General features: G+C 34.8%; 1 protein-coding gene across 12 annotated transcripts in view; it reads right to left on the bottom strand.

The window, feature by feature from the left end:
• LOC113118553 (unconventional myosin-Va) overlaps window positions 1-21,898 on the bottom strand; it is a 71,151-nt gene that overhangs the window by 25,959 nt on the left and 23,294 nt on the right. For 9 of the 12 annotated variants that reach the window (XM_026287812.1, XM_026287813.1, XM_026287814.1 and 6 more), the window contains exons 7-21: window positions 17,618-17,699; window positions 16,181-16,288; window positions 15,611-15,717; window positions 14,200-14,465; window positions 14,028-14,109; window positions 13,772-13,912; window positions 13,134-13,259; window positions 8,295-8,378; window positions 7,872-7,874; window positions 4,380-4,538; window positions 4,128-4,225; window positions 2,636-2,722; window positions 2,430-2,538; window positions 2,012-2,223; window positions 1,451-1,607 (exon numbers count right to left, since the gene is read on the bottom strand). In XM_026287812.1, the coding sequence (XP_026143597.1) occupies window positions 1,451-1,607; window positions 2,012-2,223; window positions 2,430-2,538; window positions 2,636-2,722; window positions 4,128-4,225; window positions 4,380-4,538; window positions 7,872-7,874; window positions 8,295-8,378; window positions 13,134-13,259; window positions 13,772-13,912; window positions 14,028-14,109; window positions 14,200-14,465; window positions 15,611-15,717; window positions 16,181-16,288; window positions 17,618-17,699 (1,821 nt within the window). The remainder of the gene's footprint in view (window positions 1-1,450; window positions 1,608-2,011; window positions 2,224-2,429; window positions 2,539-2,635; window positions 2,723-4,127; window positions 4,226-4,379; window positions 4,539-7,871; window positions 7,875-8,294; window positions 8,379-13,133; window positions 13,260-13,771; window positions 13,913-14,027; window positions 14,110-14,199; window positions 14,466-15,610; window positions 15,718-16,180; window positions 16,289-17,617; window positions 17,700-21,898) is intronic. The other 3 variants (XM_026287811.1, XM_026287818.1, XM_026287822.1) reach the window with 1 other exon arrangement.

Below are 21,898 nucleotides of genomic sequence, written 5' to 3'. Positions count from 1 at the left end.
CTTGCTGCATGGTTAAAATCGGCCAATGCTATGCATATTTTAAAAAGGTGTTTTTAGAGAGAGAGGGGAAAAAAAACCTAAGTCACGTTTTATTATTTCATTCAGAAATAGGCCTAAAGGCCCGTTCACACCAAGCAAGATAACTATAAAGATAACGATAAAGATATAGTTCTAAAAATCGTTCTCAATATTAAAAGAATAGCGGAGTCCACACCACAACTATAACGATAAAGGCACAGAGAAACGATATCGTTGGAATCACTTTCAGAATGATTTTTCTTTTCTGATGAACAATAAAAACATTGCCAACCAAACAGAATCAATCCTGCTTTAATGAGCTCGAGAATTTAAAGCAGCAGATGCGCGTCCACTTAGAATACACAAACAATTTTGTTCGCTGGTGTGAAAGCTAAAATCGTTATCTTTATAGTTATCTTTATAGTTATCGTTCTTGGTGTGAACGGGCCTTAATGCCTACGCGGAAAATGTTTACAAACATTATACCCTAATAAACACTGTAAATATAGCTAGGCTATTTTAGTTACCCTCACTCTACAAAAATACTTTCAATTAACAGCATTTAGAAAAGAACAAGAATTAAAAATATAATAAGTTATAACAACATAACGACAAACCAAAACAATTAATTTATGCTAAAACAAAGCTGAAACCAATGTTGGGTCTCTCATTTGACACAAAATCAAACGTTTCCGTATTTGCGATGTATTTGAATGCCAAATTATTATTTATTATAACTTCACTTGTGTTTCAATATCCATGTAAAACAAAATGTTTTGCATAACATCACGGCGGTACAGTGATAACACTCAACGGCACAGGTTTTACTACAAATTTAAACTAAGCAGTGTTTTTTTTTTATGTTTGACTGACGGTATTTTATTATGATAATGAACAGGCTGAACTGTCAAAGTAGCAAAGCTTAACTGTGTGTGCATGCTGCGTCAGCGGAATCACTATTTTTTTCCCCAGTGAAAGCAATTACTCCTTTTAGTCAAAAAGATAATCTGAATTGTAAACGGTTTGTCTTTATTTGTGTACATTCACAATAAAAGCAAATCTTTATGCTTAAAATAAGCCCAAAAATAAAATAAAATAGGATGCCGCTTTCTGCCGTCTTCCACGAACCAACACTCTGCATACTAGGCTACTTGTTGCACAGTTTTTGTTTATTCAATTAATTTATTATTTAAGTAAAATATATTTATCATATAGGCCTTTTTAACGGGTCACCGACATTTATCCATTCTAATTTAATTCAATTCTAATTTAAAATAACCTTGTTGGTTAACGGTTAAAATAATATAATACTAATAATCGGTTGACGAGCGTCAGATGTCGATTAGGAAAAATAACCAAAGTGAACATCCCTACTGCCAATATATCTATAAATGTAAGAAGAGTGTATTAGTATGTCTGGTTTCTTCCTCACCGATTTGTACAGCTGTCTGGCCATGTACGCCCTGAGGATGCACTGCATGGCCAGAGCGGCAGCCTGCTTGCGTTTGTAACATGTTCTCTGGACATACATGCGCTGGTACTTCTGAATGATGATCGCAGCACGTGTGCGACGCAGGAATTTCGCAAGACTGTGGGGAAGAAAGAACAGCTCAGAGGTTACTACTGTACTTGCACACCTTCTCACTTAAAAACAGTGCAAAAGTTTGGTTCCGGAAATTAAAATCCCTTTGAGCTTCTCAGCAGGGAAACTGATTTTTACCAATAACTTACAAACCCTGAAAAGGTGGATATGCTGTCTGAGCGCCAAGGTTCACATTTTTTCAACCTGTTTTTCAAAAGAATCATGTCTAACGGAGTAATTCTCAGTCAAAAACTACATTCTCAAGATTCTGCAAATCTACATTACCCACAATTCCCCCATTTAGAAATATGCAATGACCAAATTGTGCCAAAAGAAAGACCAACTACTTTAATATTTTTCAAAACCTTAGCCAGGCCCCACCCACTATGGGATTAGTCCCCTCCCCCTCACCAGCGGGCCTGGTATCCACGGACGTATCTCTGGATGGTTGTGGCAGCATGTTTCATGCGCAGGTACTTCTTGCGTGCCAGCCAGCAACGGATGGTCTTCTGGATGCGGATACAGGCAGCACGCAGCTTATCTGCACGCAGTTTCTCCAAATACGCAACCTGCCCGGCGCGGAAAAAGATCTTGGTCTTGCCAAACTGGTACTTATCTGGATCCTATTAGGAGGACAAAAAAGTTATCATTATTAATAAGTCAAACTTTACTTTCAACTAAATTTTCTACAGAAAATGTGAGTAGTGCCAAATTCTGCTAAGTGTCCGAGTAGTTTTAGTTTAACAGCCTTTTATATTATGGTCTTTGCACAAAGTCTATCCAGAGTACCAGTATGATTTCATGAGATGACTTAATTGGCTTGTTGTACCTGCACCAGTTTCTCCAGAACATTCTTACAGGTCATCTTCCTGTCTGTCAAAACATCTTTTTGTTTCATCAGGACACGATACCTGCTAAAGAACTCCTGATACGTCCACCTGACAAGCAAAAGCAGTCACACAAACACAAATATACAGTCAGGTAGTGTTTGACAAAAGGGAGTGCAGTTTGTCAATGTAAAGAACTTCACAGTACCTAGATGGGAAACCAGCTGCAGAGATGCGGATTGTTTCCAAAACTCCACATGCACGCAGTTGCTGCACTGCCCTCTTTGGGTCAAACCTATTAAATGGCAGAAATTAGGTATCAACCTCGCAACACTGTGTTCCTAATTTCATTACTTGAAATAACTTGAACAAAGTACATATACTAACTTAATTGTTGTAATTTATGAACCTAAGGTTGGTATCTTTTAAAAAAGAAAATCAGCAGATTATTTCAAAAGTTTCAAATAATTTAAATATCAAAAAGTTTAAAGATTACTGTAAAGCAAATGCACTCTACTAATTTTATTTTCTATATAATAAATATTTTACGTAACAGGTTTTATTCTAAAATTGGTATAAAATTAAAGCCATATGTCTAAATAAGTTATGTTACAAATTTGAAGTTGATATGAAAAAAAAAAAATAGGTACTGTGAGATTTTATTTAGGGCGTTTATAGAGATTTTATCACAAACAGCCACCGAGTGCATTCATATTTTTTTAATGAATTTTTCTGTCTCAAATATCTAGATTTCACTGTCAATATTATTTTGATGGAATCCTGAGACTCAGACATTTCCAATGATATGTCTTGTTTTGTCAGTGGGTTGATTCTAGAAGGCCATTATACATTGTGTAATATGACACTCAACACATCCCTCTAAGGGGGAGGAGACCGCTAAAATACCTGCAATAATACATGCAATAATAAAAGTACCATTTCCATAGTAATGCAATGTCCGATTTCAAAATGTTTTTTTACAAGATAAATCTTAGGTTTCTAAGGTTTCAAATGATATATAATTTGATGATTACTAAAATATCTGAGAGAAAAAGGACAACAACAACAAAGAAACGCCAAGCTTCCACAGGTGGGACGGTGACCGTTAACGGGTTTTAAAGCTTGCATTCTGATAAAAACCGAGTGTGCCGTGATTGGTCAGCTGGCCCAGCAAGTTGAATGTCTATAATTACAGCATCTCTTAATTTTTTTTTTTTTTTTTGCTACGTCTCCTTAACAGGAGAATCACAACAATTTCCACACTATAAGGCACACTTTAATGCCTTTAATTCTCTCAAAAAAACGACTTATAATCGTGCGCCTTATAATCCGGAGCGCCTTATATATGGATCAAGGCGCTAGGTCAAAATGTTGCCATTCCCTTTAGCACAGCTCCATATAGTGGATGCATAACGCAAACCCAGTCAAACGTTTGACTGCAGTATTTTCTATTCTATGCGCCTTATAGTCCGGTGCGCCCTATATATGAAAACAGTTCTAAAATAGGCTATTTATTGAAGGTGCGCCTTACAGTGCAGAAAATACGGTATTTTTTGAGGGCAGGCCTAATCTACATATTAGAAAACTGACAATTAAAAAAGATCAGCGAATCTCAACTTGTGATCACAGCATGTGTATGCTTAGAGAAAGAGAGAGAGAGAAATTAAGATAGTTCAATTAAAAACAGTAGAAGAACTGACGTGAAGGCATATTTGTAATCGTTGGGTTTGATGCAGCGAACGTAATGTGGTGTAGTCGCATTCAGTGTCTCCATCAGCAGCTGCAGAGAGTTACGGAACTACAGAGAAAGAGAAATGGACACATTCATTTAAATAAGTCTCTTTTGAATCTCATCCACTGTTGGTGCTTATCAGATTACTTAATCCAAAAATACAAATCATAAAGATATTCAGTAAAAGTGAAAATTAGTTATGACGAGAGCAGTCTTTCACCTGCAGTCCGACTGTCTTCTTGTGTTCTTTGCTGGCTTGGCCGGCTTTGTTCTTGTCTGGTTTGACGCTGAGGCGAGTGCGTCCTCCTGTAGCAGGAGCAGCACCAGTCGGACTTGTGGCTTTCTCCTCATCCCGGAACAGTTCCACCAGCAGGTCAAACTGAGAATTACAGCCAAGGCAGACTTAACATACAAGCCACGACAAGTGTTCAGATGATCAACCAGATGCACATTTTGACATAATTAAACTCTATGTTATTTTACTTAAGCTACAATTAAATCTAGTTGTCACTAGAGTTCTTAACCCTGTTCTATACATTTAGTTGTTTATGGAAATGGCAACTGCATTTTACTAAAGCTATAAATCCAAAAAGCCATGGTTTACAGTGGGAAAAACTCCTGATAATGTAAATTCCTGTTAGAAATAACTGCATTCTACCCGCAAAATTTCACAGGGCAATGGTAAATGTGACTGTGACTGAAATACCCTTATCTTTATAAAAACGCTGTAAACTATGGCTTCACAGGATTGCTGTTATAAAATGGCTGGTAACTACATTTACCTGGCAAGGTTTCATAAAATAAATGTACAAACACAATAATACTGAGGTAGTGATGTCACGAGTATGTGTTTATAGAATATTTTACAACGGCTTTGAATGAAGCTCAGCCAGGGTTTCACTCCAGAAAAATTCAAATAAATACAATTAAATTCTCAACCGAACTGTGTTAAACGGTTAGCATTCATGCTTTTGTACATGCATGAGACACTGGAGCATTTATCACTCCCAAAACTTAGCAAGGTGTTGTAGCCTGAATTAAATATCTGCACTCAAAGAATCACTTTTATTTCAGATTAACCACATAGAAAATAACGCTAAGCAATTTTGTTATAATTAACAATAATGCACATCAAGGGAAGCAAATGGTATTAAGTGGGATAGTAATGAACAGAAAAGTCTATGCGCTCAGATAATGTCCCGAGTCTAGTTCACATTGAATGCCAAGAGAACTAAGGGACGCTAGTGCTGGTAGTAAGCAGCATGCAGCCTAAGCATAAAATAAGAGTCCTTATAGGACTGACAATTTAAACATCAAATCCCAACTCGCAGCAAACAAACAAACTCCAACTCTGTGTTAATTCTGCACTTTTTGGTCTATGTGTAGTACATATCGATGTCTTCAACTGTTGAATTTTTAGGAACAGTTCACCTTGAAATTAAAATTCTGTCATTATTTATTGTCCATCAGATTGTTCTAAACTTAAATGTTGTTATTTTTCAGTGTTTCCCATTAATTACCTAAATTTCATCCAAAAATATTTATATGCTTCACAAGATTCCCACCACAGTGCTTTGCACTATTTCTTTAACAAAGCATCTGTCAATCAAACTAGAAGCATGACATTTAATTTAATCAGTGCTGTAAAGCTCATCTCAGAGTAAAGTGTGGCACAGTGTACAAATTTATTTTGCATTTGGGAATGCAATTTCCAACATTTTGTGGGCAGATGATTACAACCTAATTTTACAGAAACATAAATAAAAAAATAAAAGGTTTAACAAAGACTTTTAGTAAATAATGACAGAATATTTATTTCTAGGTTAACTGTCCTTTTAAGAAAAAGTACTAAAATGACAGTCCAGCTGATGTCAAACAGATGTTTCATTTTGATGGGGTGGTTGAGTTTGTTTGGATGGTGTTTGGAGACTCTAGAGCTGAAGCGGGATTTATTTTCCAATAGAGTCGATGCAGTGCTGAGATTGTGTCCTGCACAGCAGAAAGCAAGAGACTGAACATGCTGATACACTCACACACACACACACACCTCATACACACACATTCAATCCAACATGCATCCAATCTTAATTTTCAAATAGCAGGACAGCAGTAATTTTGGAGAGAGAGAGAGAGAGAGCGCTAAAGAGACAGAGCTAAATTTTACCTTCTGCAGGGGTACAGGTTGTCATGTTCACAAACAGCACATAGACAACATGACACGATGAGAAAATAGAAACAGAATTAACAAATGCAGAAAATACAGATACATCAGACAGATGTATATAATGCCCTAGGTGAACAGCAAAGCAGCCCCAGACACCAGCTCTGAAGCATATTGTTATCTCGGCTCCTATTTAATAAACTAGATTTAGCTTGTTTTCTAAATTCCGAACCTATGACTGAACTGCCTAAACAGAATTCCTCTTAGGCTAAGTCCACCTTATCAAAAAAATTGAAAAAGGCCAAATTAATGCTAAATAATTTTGAAATCGAATGCAATTTAAAAATATATATATATATTTTTAGCTGGTGCCTGGCTTTATTTCTAACTCGTATGAAAATATAAATGTATACATGATAGATGGTAAGCAAATACACACATGATGATATGAACAGACGCAATGATCAATGACATGAATGTAAATCAAAATGAATATGGTAAAACCAGCTGACCTGTGGAACAAGTGAAGTGAAGGATTTGGATTAATCACTAACAGACTGATCTGGATAAGCACCAAAGAGCCGAGCCTATTACTGATATGAATCGTTAATAACTTTTTAAATAATAGTTGACTTGATTATTATTATTCTCAGGCAGTCTGGATTAGTACAGCATGTGTTTGCTCTTACCACACACATTTACTGCCTCACGCTGAGGAGACAAATCATCAGACAGCATTCAGAAACCCCCAAATGCAGAAGAAAACGATTTTACAAGAAGCAAAATCCATTCACATTATCAAATCATTTTAGGGATTATAAGTATTGGATTCTAATCATTTCGGTTAATTAATTTCCATGTCTTTGTGCTAGTTTATGAGCCATTTTATTTATTATTTTCAGAGATTTGATTTTTTAAATATATTCGAGTTAAGCATAACTTAAAAAGGTAAAAAAAAAAAAAAAAATAGCATTCTAGGATATACATTGGAGCACCAAGTAAACACCATGGCAAATAAATACTGAAATAATTTAGTGCCATGATTTTATGATATTACAGTTTGATATTTTCAGTGCAACACATTATGTGGCCTTAAGTTGTAAGAGGTTGGGAAACTATGATCTATGGAGGCTTTCATTCAGCATACCTTCGGCTGCCTTGCCTGTGTATCGATTACGAAATGTGTTTGAATGAATACCCTCCTGAAAAATCCACAAAACACACCCCTGACCCTGAAGGCACAGCTGATGGCGTGAGGACTGATTTCATAACAGGCCGGGTATGCAGTGGTGTTCTGTCTGAACCTGCCTCATTAAAGAGCAGTCAGAGCACAGAGCTGCTGAGTCATGCTAGAGCTTCAAAACAGCTCTGATCTACAGATACTCCGACTCAAGACTGCGGTGAACTAGGACAGGTCAAGGATAATGTCAGAATCCAAACAACTAGAAATATGAACATATACTCCGATGAGTTTTGCAGATATCATGTTGGAACTGTGGCAGTGGACTGCACTAATGCGCCTTGACCAGCAGATGGCATCCTTCTATTGACCTTCTCAGACATTAAGCCTCATTTAAGGTCAAAAATCTTGGACGGAAACACCCCGGCTTCAGCCAACACTGAAGGTTTGTTTGTCTCACCATACAGGAAATAATTTCACTAAAACCTCCTAATGTCAGGTTTATACACAGTTACATTACAAAGACAATTTGACCCTTCCTGTGCATTTTTTACCTAATCATTGCAGCCCTTGTTCATAAGCTTATAGAATCAGTTTAAACATGATATTTGTAATAAAAGAAAAAAAATCAAGTGCCTGCACTAGCTACACAATGCGACAAACATACAATGGGAACAGAATGCCAGTAAACTGAATTGCACTGCACTGCCTTGGTTTTGTTTTGTTGTTAAGGACATTATTTTTTCTGTGAAAATTGTCCAATGGCGACATCAGACTGACAGATATTCACTCACCTTACTGGCCTTCAGAACATGTATCTGCTCCTCATTCACTGTGTCTTTATTCTTCTCCAGAAAGCCATCACACTGATACTCCACCTGACAGACACAGACAGACGGACATGTGAGGTTATCCTATAAGAAAGAAAATCCATGAACTGGCACAGTATCTGAATAAACTCACAATTCTGAGAACACATCAGTCATTTCCACTTCAGGATTGGAATTTATAACTTGTTGTGTTTTAAAGTTTATATCTCACAATTTTGAGCAAAGAAAGTCAGAATTGTAAGATACAAACTCGTGTGAGCAAAAAAAGTCAGAATTGTGAGTTTTCATCTTGCAATTGTTACTTTATTTCTCGCAATTGCAAGTTTATATCCCACTATTCTGAGGAAAAAAAAGTGAGAATTGTGAGTTTGTATTATTAAATTATTAAAAAAGTCAGAATTGTGAGATTAAAAAGAAACAATTACCTTTTATTTATTTTGCTATTCAGTGGCAGAATTGGGCTTCCATAGTAATTACATGGAAAGCAAACAACAACAATAAATACTACTCTATTCTTCTTAAATTTTGCCCAAGTCTTTATATTGTAAAATTTGAGAAAAGCTTTACAATAAGGTTTTATACCTACTGTTTTTTTTAATTATTATTAATTATTGATATAAGATTTAGTCAGTCAACATAGCTGACTGATATGAAATAGAAATTAACAATAATCCAGTTTACACCATTTGTTAAACTAGGTTAATGTTAACTTCTAAATATATTAATACAATTTTACATTTCAAGTACAAGACTGAATAAAACATTAAAGGGATCATATGATGGGATTACAATTTGCTTTTCTTCTTTGGAGAGTTACAAGCTCTTGGTGCATAAAGAAGATCTGTGAAGTTGCAAAGACTAAAGTCTAAAATCATAAGAGATATTCTGGTTGCACTTTATTTTACAGTACGTGTACTAACATGTACTTATAGTGTACTTACAGTGTATTTATCTAAGAAAGTTCTGGTAATACAAGGTAACTACATGGGGTAGGGTTAGGTTTAGGGGTAGGTTCAGGGTTAGTACCTAGTTATTACATAGTTATTGTATTACTATAATAAGTACATAGTATGTATATGAGGAACAGGACTGTAAAATAAAGTGCTACCGATATTCTTTATAAAAGTTAAGAGTCAACCACTCTAACACAACCCCATGTCTACTTCATTATGTGTGAAGATTTGAATAATGCCCAAATGTTCACACAAAGAAAGAAGGTGTAACTTTTATTCTCGCTGTGGCCGCTGCTGCCATTTTGCAGAGACAGTGTGTGTGTTGTAAAACTGAAACTACTTTCTTTGGCCTTCCAAAAGAGGACACAACTAGTAATCAGCTGTATTACAACACTGTTCCAGAACAGTTCAACCCAAATATTCAGCTATCTGCAGCACATTTTAAAGAGGACAAGGACTGTTTCCTGTGAGAGTAGCCTACACTGTACTACACTGTACTAGCCTGACTGTTTCTATAAAGTGGGGCATTTCCAAGGACAGTCTGTTACTTCTGACTCAGTCTGTAAGTACGTTTTTATATGTAAAAGATTTGCCATTGATTATTCAAACATGAGTTTCGAGCAGTTTGGAGTAGCGCTTGTTATTTGTCATTTCTCCGATCAAAAATGCAGACATGTTTACACAGCGTGATATGCAGCGCAATACGCAATGAAACGCAACTCGAAGAAAGACAGTATGTCATTATAATCATTAATTATGTTCCCTCTGGATGCAGCAAATGCCTTGTTTATAACTGGTTTTAATGTTTATGTCTTGTCGCTCCGGAACACAGCATCACAATATGGTAAGGGGCGTAACATTTCTGTCACATGCTTGAGGAATTCGGCCAATCACAACTCACTGAGCAACTGGCCAATCAGAGTGCACCTCGCTTTTCACAAAGACGAGCTTTGTAAAAAACAATACATGGATTTCAGAAAGGCAGGGCATAGAGGAGCAACAATAATGTACATTATCTGGAAAATAATGTGCTTTTTGAAGCTTAAACCACAAACACATTGCATTACACTAAATACACAAAATAATGTTATTTTTAGCAACATCATATGACCCCTTTAACATTGTTAAATCAACAATATATTCTTATTTTTATGTAGTGTTTTTGTAGTGTTTTTATAGCTGATTAATGTGCATAGCATTATATATATTTTAAACACATGCAATAATATGGAAAAATATTATCACAAATGTAATTCTTTGCCAACTTAAATGCTGCAAAAAATCTAAATCATGATATAGTACCTGATTATACAACTTTAATCCACTGAATTGTACTGTTAAGTGTTACCAAGATTTATTTATACTTCTGTAACCTGTTTTATTTCAGAACAAACCTCTGAGATCAATTAGTCATTGTACTTAAATTAAAGCAAAGAGCTCCATTAACCTCCCTGTTTTCCACTTGGCATACGTGATTTTATTTTATGTATTCTATTACATTTAAATGATTCAGACTTTCATTTATATTAGTAATGCAGATTAGAGACTGAAGTTATTAACTCTGAGGATGTTTGGGAAAGCACCTACTAATGCTCAAACCTTGATCCAACAGTGTGTGTTTACTGAATGTCTATCACACACTCTAAATGTGTCTCATTACACCCACCCCCTTCTCCATCAGTGCTTCCACACAGATATTGAACACCACTTCTAAAAACAGATCTGTAGCCATCATGAGCTCATGCGAGGACATATGCAGCAGTTGCTGTGTCATACAAAGACCCGACTTCTGGTGTTAGCATGCTGCTAAGCTAACAAAATTATACTCTAATATCATTTTTAGAAATATGTTATATGTATTAGTGTTTATTGTCTTTAAGTGGTAGGCCTGTTTCACATACAATATTACAGTGGCCCATCTGACAGAGCTTACGCAGTTATTACAAACTTAATCATATGATTCGATTTCAATTTCTCCTTTCTCTTTGGAGTATTACAAGCTCTTGGTGAATGAAGAAGATCTGTAAAGTTGCAAAAACGAAAGCCTCAAATCCAAAGAGATATTATTTATCAAAGTTAAGACTCTGCCACGCCCCTCAAAGCGGCTCGTTCTAACACGCCTCCATATGTCTACATCATGGAAATATTTGCGTAATGCCGCCCAAATGTTAACGCAAAGAAAGAAGGCGTGGTTTCACTAACTGCAGTTAGTTGTTGAAGCAGCCATGTCAGGGAGATTCTGTGTGCATCTAGGCGAAAGCAAAAGCACTTTATTTTGTGCTTGCGAAAGTAGATGCATTATATACATGTACCGTATTTTCATTACTATAAGTCACACTTTTTTTCATAGTTTGGCTGGTCCTGTGACTTATAGTCAGGTGCGACCTATTTATCAAAATTAATTTGACATGAACCAAGAGAAATTAACTAAGAGAAATAAACCAAGAGAAAACATTACCGTCTACAGCCGTGAGAGGGCGCTCCATGCTGCTCAGTCCTCCTGTAGTCTACACTAAAAACATAGAGCGCCCTCTCGTGGCTGTAGACGGAAAAGTTTTCTCTTGGTTCTTGGTTCTAAATAAATGCGACTTATTGTCCAGTGCGACTTTTATATATTTTTTTCCTCATCATGATGCATTTTTGACTGATGCGACTTATACTCAGATGCGACTTATAGTCCAAAAAATACGGTAAGTTTCGTTATTAGTATTTGCTATTGACTGTTCAAATGCGGAGTCGCGCGCGCGCGTGTGTGTGTGAGAGAGAGAAAAAGAGACGGTCACACAGTGGTGTCAGCTGTCTTAATTGTCTGTGACTTGTGTATTGCAAACACATACAGTACCATCTTCATCACGGTGTCTGTCACACGACTCTGTTCCCCTTTCAGGCTTGAAATGATGGTAAAACTAAAGACATTATTAACTGTCTTTACATTTATTTTGAAAGAAGAAGCTCGCGAATATGGAGAGGGGCGTTACATTTCCAACTAGTGCTTGCGGTGTTCGGCCAATCACAATGTACTGAGCCAGTTGGCCAATCAGAGCAGACTGCGCTTGTCAGAAGGAGGGACTTTGTAGAAAACAACGTGTTTGAGAGAGGCCTAGGCCAAAGAGGACCTACAGTAATGTACAGTATTTGAAAGAAAATGTGTTTCTTGAACATTAAAGCATGTCAACATATTCCATTCCATCAAATACACAAAATAATGATCTTTAAAAAAGCATCATAAGACCCCTTTAAATATTGTGATCTATTTTATATAGGTTGATAACATGTAAATTCAAATGGTTATCTTTCTCCAAATGAAATGAATAACTCACCTGGATTCAGTCAGATTTACTGAACAGGAAGCATTTGTCTACCTGTTACTGTGCATGAATTTTGACAATGCATGAGTAAATTGGTCCACAATCGTATATTGCTTTATATTACTAAAAAAAAAAAAAAAAAATATATATATATATATATAAATAAATATATATATATATATATATATATATATATATATATATATATATATATAGTTTTAAAGTGCATTGTCAGTATTTCCTGCTGAGTTTAGCTTGTGTCACATAGCAAAAAGCTCTTAACTCTCATTGTCATGTCTAGGACACTTCAGGGACACAGCGGCATGTGACTTATGCAAGCGGTGAATGCTGTTAATCTGTTAATATGTTGAAATGATTATGCACTGTTTAGATGAAGCAAGTGTGAGGCGGCTCATTAGGTTTTATGGAACAGAGTAGGTCTCTGTTTAGACATTGATATAGGAAATATCATACACTGTGTATATCACAGTTGATCAAAAATGCTGAACCAGCCCACGTGTGAGGTGTGTGTGTGTGAATACCTTATCTGCAAAGTGCTGTATAATGAAAGCTTTATTGGACATCCGTGGTTTTTCAAAAAGTGCACACGTCTTCAAATGAGTATTATACAGTTTCTGAGCCCAGGAGTCATCAGAGCCCTTCGGCATCTAAGAGAAAGAGAAACATAGACTGAGTACAGTATGTGAAGACTCAATCAGGATTATGCAATTACTGTAAAAACAACAAACAGATACAGTGTTGTGTAACTATAATGTACACTACCATTTAGAAGTTTGGGGTCAGTATGCTTTTTAAAGCAACAATACACACAAAACAATACTAATACTAATATATATATATATATATATATATATATATATATATATATATATATATATATATAAACACACACGCTGAAGGATTTAAGATTACACTTAAAAATTTGAAAATCATTATGCATGCAATCAAGTACCTGGTTAATCGACATTACATGGTTATGACAGAAATACTAGATTTAAATGTACAAATACCAGTTTGATGCTAGTCTCATGTTTGACTTATTATTTTAGTGCATGCACCTCTCATATTTAATTAATTTGCAAATTTGTATTTGCAAATTGTCATATATCTGTGCAAAAAGATATGTGAGCCAATAACCAATAACATTGTGAAGATATACCTTGCACTCTTCATCCAGCAGGTCCAGGATGCCCATCTTGGCCTCGATGAGGTTGATACATGGCTGATTATCATAGAAATCAATGAGAGTCCAGGGGATCTGCTCTTTCATATACTCTTCCTGCTCCAACTTAAACACATGCTGCATGCGAGAAGACAGGAGAAAAGAAGATACAAAACAATTTACTATCAGAATTTATAATCAAACATGAACTGACGAGATCTGGTGTCATGTGGAGCGGCTCAGATGGGCTCACCATGTTGAACTGTTGCTGTAGTTTCTCATTGGCATAATTAATACAGAACTGTTCAAAACTGTTGATTTCAAAAGTCTCGAACCTGGAATAATAAAATAAAACAAAACAGAACATCACAATTCACTTCTGTAAATCAAAACTCAAGATCTTTAAGAGGAAATGTAGTCTGTACCCGTAAATGTCTAGGACTCCAATGAACGAGTGCTGTTTGACCGTAGAATGCAGTGCTTTATTCACATGGTCCACGATCCAGTTGAAGAGTTTGGCGTAGATATGTTTGGCGAGAGCATCGCGGGCGTTTATGGCCTGTAGTTTGGGAACAGGCTTAATGTATGTCTCAGTCGCCGTTTTCAGCTTCTTATGACACAGCCAATGAGACATGTCTTGATATGTCACTCCCATCAATTCACAAAACACACTCAGGTGACCATTATTTGGCTGAAGGGAAAAAGAGAAAGAGAATTAAATCGTTGCAACATGTTCAAATTAGAGGTTCTTGAGTATTTGGGTAAAAATATTCCTGTATATCTAAAAATGTAATAAATTATCAAATTTGTTCAATTCAATTGTAACAAAAATGTATGTATATATATATATATATATATATATATATATATATATATATATATATATATATATATATATATATATATATATATATATATATATATGTATATTAGATACTATTAATTGTGATTAATCATTTGACAGCACTGACTTAGTAACAATGTGTATTAAAAATGGTGCTATACAAATACATTTTATTAGATTTTTTTTTTTTTTTTCAATAAAATGCATACACTGACAAAACAGCATTGAACTTCAAGACATTTATTCAGTTATTTGGTTTATATTTTCACCATGTAACAATAGAACCACAAAACCAGTCATAAGGGTCCTTTTTTTTTTAAATTGAGAGTTTTAAATTGAGATTTGTACATCACTGATGTATGGTTTGTTGGGATAGGAAAATATTTTGCCAAGATACAACTTTTTGAGAATCTGAGGGTGAAAAAAAAAATGTAAAAATTAAAAAATATTGAGAAAATTGACTTTAATCTTTCTAGTAGTGAGATTTTTTTTCAGGCAACTGTTATTTTAGAACGTTTCCTCTTACTGTTTTCATGGTGATGCGTCATGCTTGTCACGTGACACACTGCGGCCACAACAACACTGTATGACCGATGGATCGCATTTATAAAAAAATTTTTTATTAAATATTCATAAACTTGCGTACCATTACATGAAAAATCTGATATTCCGATTCACAAAGTGTTTAAATGAGTGTGTTCTGTCATCTAAAAATCTTTCTAAATGATCTTAATCATGATCTGTACTGTGAGATGAAGCTCTTGACTAATATATGACTAATCAAAATGTAAGTTGTGATATATTTGCGGTAGAACGTTTACAAAATATCTTCAAGGAACATGATCTTTACTTAATATCCTAATGATTTTTGGTATAAAAGAAAAATCGATCATTTTGACCCATACAATGAATTTTTGGCAATTGCTACAAATATGACTGGTTTTGTGCTCCAGGGTCACATATTTGAACTTTAAAGTCAACATGAAACTCACTGGAATAATACTACTGTCCGAGTCTCTATCCTTCACTTCCACGTTCCCCAGGTGCAGAATTGAAGCCAGAATCTGAAACAAGCCCAACTGATAGGACTCGTTTACGCCTGAAGAGACACATCAACAAATTACCAATATGAAAAATCCAGAAACCAGCTCAGTGCATTGTGGACTATGCAATCCGTGATCAGGGGCTTCATGCATCTAGTTTTTGTGAGTGGGCACCAGTGACAGTTCTTGCACTTCTTTCTAAGTCTTCCTGAGTCTATTCTGAGTCATGATAAATCTAGTAACATTGTTTGTGTTTCATGGGAATAAACCCAAACCCAAATAAAAATAACTATGCTATGGTTTATAATCAAACTTGATTATCAGGTGTAATATGTCTTTTGTCAATTTCATTCACAATCCACGTGCAGATAATAAAAATACATTTAAAATAAACAGATTTTAGACAGGACTGACAAGAACTAATCTGTCTACTTTTAGATACTGTAATCTAATCTAAGATGGTTATTTTGCCCATTAAACTCTCCAGTACATGAGAAATGGTTGGACTTTCAGTCTGACCTAGCAGTGTAAAGGCGTTTCTGGTGGTCGACATCTCCTTGGCATCATCCACTCCATCTATCACTGGGTTCTTGCCCTGTTTGGTGTAGTGAAATTCCCCAGCCTTTCCTGTGGGGGAACACACACATACACACACATTCATTACACCATGCAAATACACAATTAGCAGACCTACTCAAGGATCTATCCCAAGGACAATATGTTCATCAATTAAGATATAATTGTTCAAGAAACTCCCCCATCATTAATGAACAGGAACTTAGTCATTAGTACTAAGAAAATCTGCATGAATAAAAAATGTCTTATTCACAGACAAACCCTAAAATACAAAACCCTGTTCATAGATTTAATGAACGGTACACTGTTGCTTGGCAACAAAGACCTTATTGAGACACACACTCACACAAAAACCCTCACATTAACGGGGCGTCAGCTGAGCAGGCGAACAGCAGGAGAGTGTACAGAGCTAGCAGTGTGTGTGTGTTTCAGAACAAGTGAGTGAAGCAAACATGGAAGAGGTGATAGGGAGAGGTGTGTGTGGAACTGAGCTACAGTAGATAGCTACAGTATTCATACGTGGTTGTGTGTGTGTGTGTGCGCGTGTGTGTGTGCGTTTGCATAGCATGCATGTGTATTTAGACCTGCACAGCCCGCCTCTCAGTAGGGCAGCTCTGATAGCCGCTCTCCATGCTGTGCAAACACGAACACACTCTAATAAGACACGTTACCCACAAACACACACGTTTACTTGGGCCCTATGAAATTCTGTCTTACTTTGTATTATTATTATTATTATTGGCAAAGATTGTGGTAATCAAATAAAGCATAACACATTCAAAATGTAATATATAATCAAATGAAGATTAACTATTCCTTTGATTTTTGGCAAACAAAGTATATACATAACTGCATTGTTATTCTGTTATTTTATTACATTATGACCATTAGTAAGATGTATTGATAATTAATGTTATTATTAAATAATATAAATATTATATTATTTACTTCACAACTTATTAAAGTTAACCAAACTTTTATTTGGATGGGCTGTTATGAACTTTGCATTTCTGTGTGCATTTAATAACACGATATTTAAATTCTATTGAATTATTTAAATTGTACAACCTTACTTTTGATTTATTAATTCAATATTTACCAACTTTCTTGACATTCTGAAATTTACTGTTAATTCTTTAATTTAATAAGAAAATGTATGAGTGGATTCTGCTATCCAGCTTTCTGCGCATCGCATAAATCATAGGGCCCTTAGGCTTAGTTATCAATTGTATTTAAATGGAAACATGTCATAGACTTTATTCCAATATTTGTATTATTATTATTATTATGCCAAAGTCTGTATATATATATATATATATATATTTTTTTTTTTGTAGGATTCAAACTTTTTGTCAAAACAGCATTGTATGTTTGGCTCACCGAGTTTCAGGGCTTTGAACTCCGGGAGGTGAGCAGATGCACAGAGCTGATAGAAGATATGATAATTCCTCTCCTCATCCGCCTTAAAAACGAAGGATGAAAGAAAAACATATGTAAGAATATTTCAAATCAACAGCTGGTTTCATCTGCATATTTTCTTTTTTTGGCCACAAGAAACATAAAAGGATCCTACATAAAATGAAACACACATACACACATAACATACCAATTATTGCTCATTTAGCCACATTTACTCACTTAACGTGTTTGATATTATATAACCATGAAGTCTAAATATTGTGTAAGGTGTTTTTTAACTTCATTAAAAAGCATATGGCAAAAATATGTTGGTTGTAGCTTTGATGATGATCAGTTGGATGTTGTATACAGTACAAGTGTGTATATTTCTCATTCTCAAGTAACAAAATAATGGAACATAATTACAAATGTATTAAAAGAATATACATGACCTCATTTCACCTTAGTAAGACATATTGGTGCTTCTCTTTGGTGCAATTGCAAATGCATGTATATATTTAAGAAAAATATGTAACAGAAGATAAATAAGGGCACCATTATGCAAATATTTTGGAACTGTGAAAAACTAGATACTGTATATGAGTTCTCTGTGATGGTCCTGGGGAAGAAGTATCACAAGACTTCAAAAAAAAAAAAAAAAAGTTATTGTCATTAATGACTAACCCTCATGTCGTTCCAACCCTGTAAGACCTCCATTCATCTTCGGAGATATTTTAGATTTAGAAAATACATTTTGGTCCAAAAATAGCAAAAACTACGACTTTATTCAGCATTGTCTTCTCTTCCGGGTCTGTTGTGAGCAAGTTAAAAACACTGCAGTTTAGCGATATCCTAATATCAGACCCTTTATTTATCAAAAGGGTACAGTAGGTCTGATCTCTTTTACATCAAGTAATATCATATCTATATCACAATCAAGAAATCTGTTCTATTAAACTTGAAAAAGGAACACCTTCCAACATTTCAATTACTTAAAAAAAAAACATATTATTAAAACCAATTACTTAATAAACCATAAACTGTGCATGTAAAATTTAACATGCAGTTTAAAAAACTGTTTTTCTTTTTTTTTTTTTGGACCTAGAATGAACCCTTTGACTTGTGCTTATTTAACTTAATATCCATTGTTATCACACTGACCATTCATGTGGTATCGTTTGATTTCCATTTGAATTTTTTAAAAATGTATTTGATGATGTATGTTTTCATATTTGTATACTCCGATTTATTTTTATCATTTTGAATGTTGTAATATTGTAAACTGAAAAAAAAAGAACTACTTAATATTTTTTCAAAGGACTGCACTTACTATAGGAACGTTCTTACATTCTCCTTAGAATTTACCATAAGAAATTTCTTGTCTTTTGAGATGATTTTCATGAATCCAGCCTCGAACCCATAAAGACATTTTCCATAAATAATAAAAAACAATAACTCAATATTAAATGCCCTCTTCCTCAAACAAACTAAACCATCAAAATATATGTCAACTTTAGGAGGAAAATACAAGAGGTTAATTCCTTAAGAATGGATTGCTCTCTAGTGTATTTTTATTTTTTTATTAGATTACATTTGATGCTCAAACGCAAACTTGCCAGGCAAATAACACTGACTTATGTGAATAATATATGTAAAATAAACCTAATTCATAGGATTCACACCGAAAAGAAGACTAATGACATAATTTAAATATACGGCACAATACCAGTACAGACTCTAGGTGATTAGTAAATAAGATGTAGGTTTTTGTGATGAAACAGCACACTCAAAAGTGATAAAACATGTTACTGTCACAGTAATTTATTTTAAGTATGCACTGTACAACAAGCTTGCAAAATAACATTAAAGTTAGCATTTACATTAAAATATATTTCTAGTCAAATTCTGCCTCTAACACAATCACACACTTAAATCATTTGGAATTCCCCTAAACACAAGAGTATTCTGTAAGAGTATGTTACATAACACTGAAAAGACATGTTTAACTCTATTATCTCCATTCCTCTCCAGTTTAGGGGCCAATAATACAGGTGCCACCCTGGATAACAGTCTTCAAATATAGATTTCAGATTTTGGCAAGCAAAGGTCCTAAAACAGTGTCAGTGCACTATTTAATATTGATGCACTGAAAATGTTTAATTGAATGCGAAATGAAAGGTATCCAAGAAGGCAGAATCATATTAGTTGATTACTTCACACTAGAGTCTTGGAAGTGTAGAAGGACACAGAAGCCTTCAAGGAATGAAAATAGCCCTGTGAATTAAATCCCTGAGGTATCTGAGAGGAGCTAAAATTAGAGCTGACATAAGCAGGAAGTGCGGTGTGCATCAGAGGGCTGCTCCTGTATGTGTACACACACTGTCTTATGCCATTCCTTGAAGTCGTTTCAATTTCTAGTCCCAATTCATATTGCAGGATTGCTGATTCAGTCTTTTCGTTTTCTGAATGATAAAGACACCACACAACACGTAAACACTACATAAACGGTAGATATAATTTATAACAATAACTCACCCAAAAGGTGACAATTCTATATCTGTTATGTGATGAGTTTGTTTCAATTCAGTCTTTTAGTAGTTCATTCAACGTGCACTACATTCCATGTGTACTATATTGAATAGGACTGTACAATTAACTCCTTAACTGTCACCCCCCCCCCCCCCATTTTTTAAATAGGCATTAAAGTGCACTATCCAAACTACAATTGCTGTAATTTATGAACACTTTGGAATATAAACATAAGGTTGGTCTCTTTTTAAAGAAGAAAATTAGCAGATTTTGGCAAAAGTGGAATTTAAAAAAAAAAAAAATGAAGTATCAAAAAGTTACAGAAGTTTAAATGTACTGTAAATAATATGCGCTATATTAATTTTATTTTATTTTATTTATTATAAATATTTTACATAACAGTTTTAATTCTAAAATTGGAATAAAATTAAAGCCTTGTGTCTAAATAAGTTATGTTATAAATTTGAAGTTGATATGAAAAAAAGTGAGGTTCCTGTGAGATTTTATTTAGGCCGTCATACCACACACAGCCACTGGGAGTCATCAAAACTATTTTGAATTTTGCTTAATGAATTTTTCTCTAGATTTCTCTGTGTATTTTACTTCTATGTCAAAATAACCACCAAATATGAAATCCTGAGACTCAGACCTTTCCAATGATATGTTTGTTGCCAAGATTATAAAAAGCTTTGGTTCTAGAAGACCGTAATGCGTTATATTTTATGACACTTGGCCCTGCCCACTAAGGGGGAGGTGACCGCCATTAGATTTTAAAGTACCATTTCCATGGTAAAGCAATGTCCGATTTCAAAATGGTTTTCACAGGATGAATCTTGGGCTTCTAAGCTTTCAAATGATATATGATTTATGATGATTACTAAAAGATTTTATAGAGAAAAAAACAATAACAAAAAAGAGTGCCAAGCGTCCCAAAGGTGGGACGGTGACAGTTCAAAATTTTGTTGCGATTTCGGCCTTAAACGATTATGAAAATACAGTAATCGAGATGAAACAATTATTGCGCTCCATTTTTCGTTCCTCCATAAAAGCCCAATTTCACATGCAAATCAATAATATCATGTAGCGAGACTTTTGCAAAATGGGACGTGCTTGATTTATTTAATTTAATTAGATTTATTTTTATTTTTTGAAGCATGAAAGAGAACTTGCGCTTCCTCGGTAAGATTATTGTGTATGCGCTCAGAGACAGAACACAACAAAGACATGTAAAGTCATCTTTTAACGCCTTTAAACATTGAAATGCACACAAGTGCTTAGTTATTATTCACATAAACCCTCCGGTAAAGAGTTTAGAATGAAAATACTAAAGTAACAGTAAATTGGATCCTTGCGGCTCTCAAAGTGTGATGATTTTTTCCTTATACAGAGCTATTGCATGACTTTCAAAGCCCTGTCTGGAATCCGATTGGTTTCGCAATGAAAACCTTTTTGGACATATTAAAAAACATTACAAAGATTTAAAAGTGCACAGTTAATCTTTGGATCACTAAGTGTTTGATAACATCTGGAGCAAATTATGAAACACAGCAGGCTTTTAGTTTAAGACTCAACAGAAGAAACCACACATTCATTCAGTTTTCCAAAAAAAAAAAAAAAAACCTGGCATGGAAAATCACATATGAGGGCAAAGAGAGAAATTAGCATTTCCATCTGAAAGGCACAGACATTTCCATGGTCTTCCCACTACCATTTTCTAGATTGATTTTTAAACAT

Source organism: Carassius auratus, chromosome 18, assembly GCF_003368295.1.
Source record: "Carassius auratus strain Wakin chromosome 18, ASM336829v1, whole genome shotgun sequence".
NCBI lineage: Eukaryota > Metazoa > Chordata > Actinopteri > Cypriniformes > Cyprinidae > Carassius > Carassius auratus.
Note: the sequence above shows the minus strand (reverse complement) of the source record. Positions and strands in the feature narration are given on the sequence as shown.